At 39.2% G+C, this 9,684-nt stretch overlaps 2 protein-coding genes across 2 annotated transcripts; one reads left to right on the top strand and one right to left on the bottom strand.

The window, feature by feature from the left end:
* Window positions 1-2,620: 2,620 nt before the first annotated feature.
* Window positions 2,621-4,420, top strand: LOC125199522 (peptide-N4-(N-acetyl-beta-glucosaminyl)asparagine amidase A-like). The gene has a single exon (XM_048097518.1). It carries the CDS (start codon window positions 2,621-2,623, stop codon window positions 4,418-4,420), a length of 1,800 nt encoding a protein of 599 aa, XP_047953475.1.
* Window positions 4,421-6,264: 1,844 nt separating this feature from the next.
* Window positions 6,265-9,680, bottom strand: LOC125199523 (eukaryotic translation initiation factor 2 subunit alpha homolog; the record flags this gene model as incomplete). The annotated part of the gene is made up of 7 exons (XM_048097519.1): window positions 6,265-6,580; window positions 6,659-6,757; window positions 6,848-6,952; window positions 7,059-7,205; window positions 7,291-7,377; window positions 7,480-7,536; window positions 9,618-9,680. Coding segments are annotated over 7 exons (714 nt in total), but the record flags the coding sequence as incomplete, so codon positions are not given.
* Between the last annotated feature and the right edge of the window lie 4 nt (window positions 9,681-9,684).

Below are 9,684 nucleotides of genomic sequence, written 5' to 3'. Positions count from 1 at the left end.
CGATATCATAAAGCAGGTAAAGTTATTACGTGTAAACTAAAATTAACTTATTAATGTTTTACAATTTCAACTCTGTAAGTTTTCAACTTACCTGGGTGATTAAGGTGGGTTTTAGCAATGTTAGGCAAGTATAGAATAGTACCTTTCCTGATTTGTTATAGAGAGAAGAAGTGTACGTATTGTTATAACACATCGTTTCTTGTTTGATATAAATAAGGGGAGAAGTAGGTGAGTTAATTCACCATTGGGAGTGCTCTAAATGAGTGGATGAAGAGGGGAATAGCTATAGTTTATTCTTTGCTATGTGAATTTCATTCACGTCTGATTTCGGTCTAGTGTTTCTTTTTGGTCTAAAGATTGATCAATATGATTAACGGTTATTTGTGGCGGTAATGATTTTAGTTTTTGATTTAAAGTATTTTACCAACTAAGTTGCGAGATTATTAATCAATTTTTAATTAGTTGATGGAGATCTAGTATTTCCCAAAAGGAGCTTAATTGAGTGGATGAAGAGGGGAATAAATATAGTTTGTTCTTTGCTACACAATATTGTTATGCATGTGAAGAAGAGAGATATTGTTTAGTCCTTTCCATGATAAGATATGAACGGATTGTAACGATTTTGGGTGGAATTAGTGGGTCCATTCAACTTTTGAATGTCTCAACTTTAACATTTTGTAATTATTCAATTAAAATCAAATGTGCATTATTGAAATGGACGAAATACTATAGCTTATCATGTGATTTTCGTGTGTATGTATCACTCAAGTACCACACACTGTACCAGTGTACCTGCATGCTTCCCAATCAATGACCAAAACTAATTAATACTCTCTACATCTTCCCAATCAATGACCAAAACTAATTAATACTCTCTACATCTTCTATAATTTATCACCATTTGATCCGACACTAATTTTAAAAAATATAACAAAAAATGGGTTGAAAAGGTTGGTGCAATATGGATCCTACTTTTATATATTAGTTTTATAATAAAATGTGTGAGAATGAGTTAGTAGAATATGAGATTCACTACTAAAAATGATAAAAGTGAAAGGTGACAAACTTTTAGGGATGGACGAAAAAGAAAATATGCGACAAATTTTTAGTGACATAGAGTAATTTTAAATCCTAATCAATCAGACAATCACTAGCTAACTACTGTTAATCAGTAATTATTGAAAAGATAATAATGTATCTATTTCATTTTTCCACATATTTTTTATTTCCATTTTAAATAATACTCCCTCCGTCCACGAATAAGAGTCCCGTTTTTCCATTTTTGTCCGTCCACGAATAAGAGTCCCGGTTCATAATTACCATAAATGGTAAAGAGACCCCACATTCCACTAACTCATTCTACTCACATATCATTTAAAACTAATATATACAAGTGGGACCCCTATTCCACTAACTTTCTTCCACCCACTTTTCTTAATATTTCTTAAAACCCGTGCCATTTAGAAATGAGACTCTTAATCATGGACGGAGGGAGTAGTATTCATTTCTTCCCAACAAAACATCTATCAACAAATTAGTCTGCTATTTTTAAATCTTATTAACATGACACTGTCTATGGGGTAGGTTCGTGTTAACATGATAACACATCTAAAAGTGACACTGTGACACCACGTATCGAGTAATATTATAAACGCTACACAGTAATAGTATAAATGCTAGACAACAATCTATAGATTGTTGTCTAGCGTATTGAATATTGCTGGCCGAGAAAAAATTGTTGTCTAGCACATTGGATATTGCTGGCCGAGAAAATTTATTCTTGAACATTTTTTTATAATTGCCACATAGCAGCTGATTATTTGTCCATGTATACAAATGATTGGCTATAAATAATGGTACGGTGTTAGTTTAAAAAGTGTTGTCATTTTAATGCACCTCGTAACTCATAACACCAATTGATACTACTTCAATTCTATTTCCTTTTTCTTTCTTCTACTTTACTAATATCATTCGAGATTTAGAATTGTGGACAAAAATGGAATTCAACTATCGATGTGCATTGAAGAAAATTAAAAGAAACCACTAAATCCAGGTTGAAAATTTTGGGAAGAGAAATTCTCTGAGGTCGATTTCACCCATCACCTCAAGTTCATATAAGGTCATAATATTTACTATATTATAAAAATAAAGAATTTGAAAATAACACGAGTTTTAATGCAAAATTGATAAATTATAAAAATACACAAAAAGTTTAGATTATTAATAATAGAGAATGAAGCATTACATAAAATGAAATACTTACAAAATATAAAAATGGGCTAATTTAAAAAAAAAATCAGAAAAATAAAAGTGGACTGCATTTAAAAAAATATATCAGAATAATAAAAGTGGACTGCATTATTTTTTCAAGAGGCTGAGGTGGTACTATGTTAGTCCTTTAGCATATCATATATGTAGAATTGATAACTACTCTTCTCAACATCTTACTCTCATTTGACCATGTGTACCTATATGCATTAGGATCTCAATTCATGAATTTCTCATCGGTTCGAGAAATCAAGACAAGTGTATCGAACTATTTTCTCAACAAAATGAGACTATAAATGACGGACGGTAGAGTTTGTCATAAACCCTCTCAACAACAGAAAAAGAAACTAAAATGCATCCATCTCTACTCCTACTCTCAGTCCTCCTCCTCATTCTCCCCCGCTCCGACGCCTCCCGGGCGCCGTTCCAGCGCTACCGCATCCCCACAACCCGCCTCTCCGCCTCCACGTCACTCGAGAGACAAATCGAAGTCACCCGCCCCCTCCCCTTCGACTCCCTAACCCCGGCATGCACTCTCCCCCTCATCAACCTCACCTTCGGCAACACCTACAACCTCCCCCCCTCGGCCGCCAACTACTCCGCCCCCCTCAACTGCACCTGGTCCAACGCGGTCCTCCAATTCTCCGGCGCCGCCAACGGCACCCAATCCGACCGAATCGCCGCCGTCTGGCTTGCCGGCGCCGAGCTCCTCCGCACCAGCACCCCCCAATCCACCCCCGACGGCGTCTCCTGGTCATTTTCCAAGGACGTCACCCGCTTCTCCGCCCTCCTCCGCCGGAAAAGCCTCTCCCTCTCCGTCATGTTAGAGAACACCGTCGATGAATTCCACACCTGCGCATTCAACGTCAACATCACTTTCCTCTTCTACAACGTCCGAAATTCCCCAATCCACAGCCGCCGCTCGCTCAATTCGAGCCCTAGAAAAATCATAAAACGCAGCCGCCGCCGGCAGTCAGCCGCGCTCAATGCTTCACTCGAGCTAGACAAAATCCCTGCCGATTCGATCATTCCGGTCTCCGCTGCCGGAGAGGAAGGGTACTGGTTTAAAATCCAGAACGGAAACGACGCCGTTTACCAAGGGATTCAAATCCCTAACAACACCTACAGAGCGGTAATCGAGGTCTTCGTCTCCGCTCACGGCGACGACGAATTGTGGTACACGAATCCACCGGATTTCTACATCGAGAGCAACGGACTGAACATCACGCGCGGCCACGGCGTCTACCGCGAGGTCCTCGTGACGCTCGACGGAAACGTCGTCGGATCGGTGCTCCCCTTCCCCGTGATCTACGCCGGCGGCATAAACCCCTTTTTTTGGAGTCCAATCGTCGCAATCGGCGCCTTCAACCTACCTTCCTACGAAATCGAGCTCACTCCGTTTCTCGGCATTCTACTCGACGACAAAAAGCACTACTTCGGATTCGGCGTCGCCGACGCCATCTCCTTCTGGCTCGTCGACGCGAATCTACACCTCTGGCTCGACGACGGTCCAGTGAAAGTCCAAGCCGGTCCGATCAAGTACAAAAACCCTAACAATTGCGTCAAGCGCGAATCGAGCTTCGCAGAGCTCAACGGCAAATTCGAAACCGAAGGAGAGAGAAAAACAGAATTCTCCGGCTGGGTGTACTCCAGCGCCGGAAACCTAACCACAAGCGTCACAACGAAGCTCGAATTCGACAACGAGATCAACTACAAGAGCAACGGCTCGATCGTGAAGGTCGAGCACGATGTGACGGTGGAGAAGCAGATCGAGATCTCGATCCCGTCCTCCGGCACGATTGCGAGCTACAGCGTGGAGTCGGAATACGAGCTGGAGCTGAAAACGACGTCGATCGCCGGAGCTGGACCGGAGAACTACCTGGTGTCGACGGATCTGGAGATTTCGTACGAGGAGGAGAAGGAGATCGGCGATTTCGAGAGCGAATTGGAGATCAAGCAGGAGTGCAGCGGGTGGATGTTCGTGCACGGCGACGACGTGCTCTCAGGCGCCGGAGCCACGTCGCAGAGTTACGAGGAGGAGGATAGTCACGGCTGCTATACGCGGAAGATATCGGCCGATCAAGGCGCCGTCGTCGCCGATTCACAGAATTTCCTCTGCGCCCTAGGCCGTGTTTCTGGTTCATCTGCTTAGAATTCGGATTTCTTGTGCAAATGCTTTTTCGCGTAGTGTATGATATAATTAAATAAAATTTAATTTAGGAGATCTGTGTGATTATGATTTCGAGCAAGAGTTAATGCTATGAGTTTTCGTTTAATCCCTCTTTTTTTGGGCAATTTTCTTAGCTTGTTTTTCCAAAAGAGGGTTACCAAATATTGTACTCCGCAGTCAAAGAAACGGTGCAGGAGGCACTAAGAGCATCCGTAGCACGGCTCGCCATCGGCTCGGTCTCGTCCCGGCGAGACCGTGTTGCAAAGAGCATCTCGTCCAGACGAGACGGGACGTCCCGTCGCGCGCGGAAGGAGCCGGCCTCGAGTTGTCTCGCCATGCGCGCGCTGGCGCTAGGCGTGACGCCCACTTGCCGGCCCGCGAGTGGACGTCGTAATTATGACGTCATAACTTTTTTTTTAAAATTCGAAATTTCAAAAATATAAAATAAAATTTTCAAACGGTCGAATTTTTAAAAAAAAATTTAATTTTTCTTTTAATATTCTATAAATACTCCATTTCTCTTCCATTCTCCATTCTACACACAAACACTACACTCATCTATTCTTCTCTCAAATATCTTATCTCTTTTCTCTCCAATTTTTGGAAAAATGTCCGGCGATGGAAACTCCGGCCACGGCTCCGGGTTCGACTTGAACTCGTTTGGTGATTGGGCGAACATGTACAACGTTTTGGGTACTCCCGGTTCATCGTCGGGCACCCAAGGCTCGACGACTCCGTCGGCGTACCAAACACCACATTTTGATGTGGATGCATACTATCGTCCCTCCCCACAGAGGTACAGGAAATCGCCGGGCCCATGAATAGTTAAGGGATGAGATGGTTAGAGATGAATAAGAGATATGGATGCGGATGGTCTAAGATAATTAAATTATCACGAGCTTTAATGGGCTTCTTAGTATGATGGAGTGAAATGAGGAAGAAATGGAATGAAGATGAGAAAGTAAAGAATACAAATAGAATGAAATTGCTATTCCTTATTGATTATATTCCTATACATGGTAACACATACTTGGTAACACAAATAATTAAGAGTATAAATTTTAATAAGGATCAAGATGATGATTTAATTGGTGTTATTATATGAATTTATATAATATCATGTTTTAATGTTTTTTAATTAATTACTATGTTAGCTTTAAAATGGCCATTTTACAGTCGGTTGTATTAGCATGAATTTATGCATAAATTATGTTTTTAATTAACTATTTCTAAGGTGCTTGATAGCCTAAATTAATTACGGATAAAATATAAAATGGCATTTTTGTTTTTGTGCAATATAAGAATGTTTTTTTAATCTTATTTTGATTATGATTAAATGATCAAATTAATTAATTAAGCAGAGTTGAGGGATGATGCAATCCAAATAGGGTCGCACTTCACTATGGAATGCTTTTTCACATGGGCAAAGCGGGCCGAGTTTATTTAAACTGGGTATCACTTTTTGATAACTTAGTTATCCACTTCTTCACCTACTTTTGTTATCAATTTCTTTAAAAGAGTATTCGGTTTACAAGATTGTATCCCGAGATTGAATTAGTAGTGTGTTTTTAGTCCCCCAACTTAATCCTAGATGGATAATCATGAGACTATTAGTCATAGCTAACCCCCTATGACTAAAATAATCTCACAACTCAATCATAGATTATATCTTGGTATTATTTTATCGAGAAAACCGAACACCACCTAAAAAAAGTAAGAGCAAGGAACTACTTAAAAGAGCGTTGGATTTATTTAGCATTTAACCAACAATACCCATGTAAACAAAGCACCACACGCAAAGCAACGAAGTATATTGGGATTCAGAATTGTGGACAAAATTTAAATTCAGGTATAGATGTGCATTGAAGAGAATTAAAAAGAAACCATTGAATCAAGGTTGGAAAATTGGGGAAGAGAGAAACTAACAAAAATGTAGACAAATTCCAAGATTTGAAAGGGCAAAAGAGGGGGGAGGGTAGGGTAAAGTTACTCTGTAATAGCCATTCCTGAATTCTCGAGGTCTATTTCACCCATCCCAGTATCTTCTTCTTCTTCACTGTCTTCATCACCACTGACATCCTCATTTTGCTGTCCTAGCTTAGCCATATGTTCTGCGAGTAGCTTATCCTCCCGTTCGCTCACCTGAACACAAAATCATACTCGTTAATTACATATATGTATGTTGATAGGTGTGTTGAAATTAAGCGTAAAGTTGCTTACCGCTCTTGGTGGTTCCTTAACAGTAAGTTTTCCTTTTTGGCGTTCAATCTCTTCAGTGCACGCTTGAATTGCCTTGGTAAGCACTGTGATTCCTTGCTCCTAACATTATACAATAAAAACGAGCATTTAGAACCGTACAAAATCCATTTTTAGTTCACAACACTCTTAGATATATACATAAGTGATTACCTTGTCAAGAGTCTGGGTGGTAAGGACATAAGCTGGAGCAGCAACAAGTTTCATTTTAACCGGACAATCGTCATTGCCAACAGCTTCAGCTTTACGCATTGCTTCCTGTGAACATCACCAATAAATCAGTACTTGCTAAAGAAGTTTTGCTTTGAGTAAGATGCATAATAATGAAGAAAAAAGATCAAATGAATAAGTGAAGGATGAAGACCTTTATGTGCAGAACACCGTCAAATTGAAAACATTTCATTTCAATATCTGCGCGAATCTTCAAAGGTTGAGGCGTCATTCTTCTCCTAATATTTTTCACTAAAGCATCTTTGACTTCCTCTGATATTGCAGGAACAACTTTCTTCACCTAAAAGAATAACCGCGTGTAAACAGCATGTAAAACTGATGGAAGACTGAAGATAAATGCTAGTCTTAACGTGAATGAACACTACCTCTTGTCCATCAGGACCAACTTCTGTGATTTCGCGAGTGAGGGTATCAAGAACTGAGTTGGGATCGTTAACCATCACTTTAAATGCCTGTATTTTAAAAAATATATATGACTAGAAGGATAGTAATAATTCTACTTGAGGCAGGAATTCTAAACAATTTTTCTTTATATATAGTATACTAAGTCTCACCTCAAATGCATGCCCATATTTCTTGTACAACGGCCAGCCAACATGAATATACAGATCCTACCACAATATACATGCCATTAGTGAAAAATGCATGTTAAGATATATCACGGAATGGGATGGATATATCTTTGCGTCACTGAGTGTCGACAAAACATAGAAAGTAGCAAAAGAAACTTAAATAACCATAGGTACTCTTTCCAGCTATTTGGAGATGAAACTAATTCAAGATTTACCAAACCATACAGTTCATCTAACAGAGAACACACTACATATCTTACAAGCAAATGAAGTTAATAGCACCAATATACAGCCAAATATGCTGACAATCATACCATGAGTTAAATAGGCACGAACCAACTAAATAATACACCTGAAAAATATCATTCTACAGATAATAATACATCCTACTTTCACAAATACACCATCATTCCAACACACTCCGAATTAACATGTGAAACTAATGAGCTCTGTTAATTGTAATACTATCATGACCATGAGGTGAGGCTGGTAAAGAGTTTATGAGTGTACACTATCAATTCAAACATTATAAAATACTGGAATTATAAATAGATACAAACACTACTAAGCTTGAAGACTGGTTAAGTTTCAATTAATATAAACAAAATCAGACAAAGAAATGGGGCAGGGGACTGATGCATGCTCTACTGAGAGGGGACGTGTGTGCATGCATCCTAGAGTAATTGAGCACGTGAAGAATAAGCAAGAAATAAAGGCACATGTGATATCCGAGTCAGCATGAAGGGTGACGGAGGAAAGTGACGGTGTGATCTGTTATTGACGTCGTGCATATGAGGTTAACGGCATATGCGATTATATAAGGAGGAAGGGGGGGACCGCTAGAATCATGTTGATTGTGTGATGATCTGTGGCCTATGGATCAGTGATGCATGCTCTACTGAGAGGGGACGTGTGTGCATGCATCCTAGAGTAATTGAGCACGTGAAGAATAAGCAAGAAATAAAGGCACATGTGATATCCGAGTCAGCATGAAGGGTGACGGAGGAAAGTGACGGTGTGATCTGTTATTGACGTCGTGCATATGAGGTTAACGGCATATGCGATTATATAAGGAGGAAGGGGGGGACCGCTAGAATCATGTTGATTGTGTGATGATCTGTGGCCTATGGATCAGTGATCCTTAGGAGTTGTTATTCACTTTATCGTTCTGTAATTCCTGCAATTCTCTCATTGTAGTTCCAGTTCTTATTGGTGTTTTGCTGCTCAGTTTCAGGTCAATATTGGTGCGAACGTATCAGGGACACTACGTGACGCAGCAAACTAAACAGTTCTACAGCTTCATCCACTTTTTCCATCATAAACTTCCAACAATTTCTGTTTATCCAATTCTCTACCTACTTTGTTATCAACTTCTTTAAAAACAATATGAAAGATCACAGAACTACTTCAGTTACTGTACGATCAGCAATCTTGTTTTCACTCAAGCAACAAGCCATAATATCTTGAGATATTCAATTCTAATCAAACCATCAAAACAGCATATTAGTATCAGCAGATAATTTACTGAACAATGAGCCAGAGATCTAGCTACCTAAGTCAGTATATAAAACCTTGAGTTATTTCATTAAATACTAATCAAACATTAAATCATTATGATCAAATATGGAATATTGAATTTGTCTTGTACCATAAATAATTCCTTTTGATGAGTCATCAAAACAAACTAAAGCTCAATTTGAATGCTAAACTAGAATACAACATGGTTAATTCAATAACACAATTTCTTTAACTAAACCTACCAAATAATTATACATTCAAAGCTACTATTCTACAGAAAATTTGAAAGCACCAGTTTACTAACCTCTTCGTAATCACTTAATTCACTCAATTTCACAATAGCAACGCAATCAATTAGGTTTTCCAATCCAAACACACAAATTTTCAACTAAACCTACCAAATAATTACACATTCAAAGCTACAATTCTACAGAACATTTGCAAGCCTCTTCGAATTCCACACAAATTCAACAGAAGACAAAGGAGAACCACGCGAAATCACTTAATTCACTCAATTTCACAACAGCAACGCAAGCAATTAGGTTTTTCCAATCCAAACACACAATTTTTCAACACAAATCAATCCAAAACAAAAAACAAACCTCAAGATCAACGCTCATGGTCTCAGCAACATGCCTCATGATCGAATGCACAAGCTTGCTCTTATTG

This window comes from Salvia hispanica, unplaced genomic scaffold (assembly GCF_023119035.1).
Source record: "Salvia hispanica cultivar TCC Black 2014 unplaced genomic scaffold, UniMelb_Shisp_WGS_1.0 HiC_scaffold_532, whole genome shotgun sequence".
Classification (NCBI taxonomy): Eukaryota; Viridiplantae; Streptophyta; class Magnoliopsida; order Lamiales; family Lamiaceae; genus Salvia; species Salvia hispanica.
This window is presented reverse-complemented; position numbering and strand designations above follow the sequence as displayed.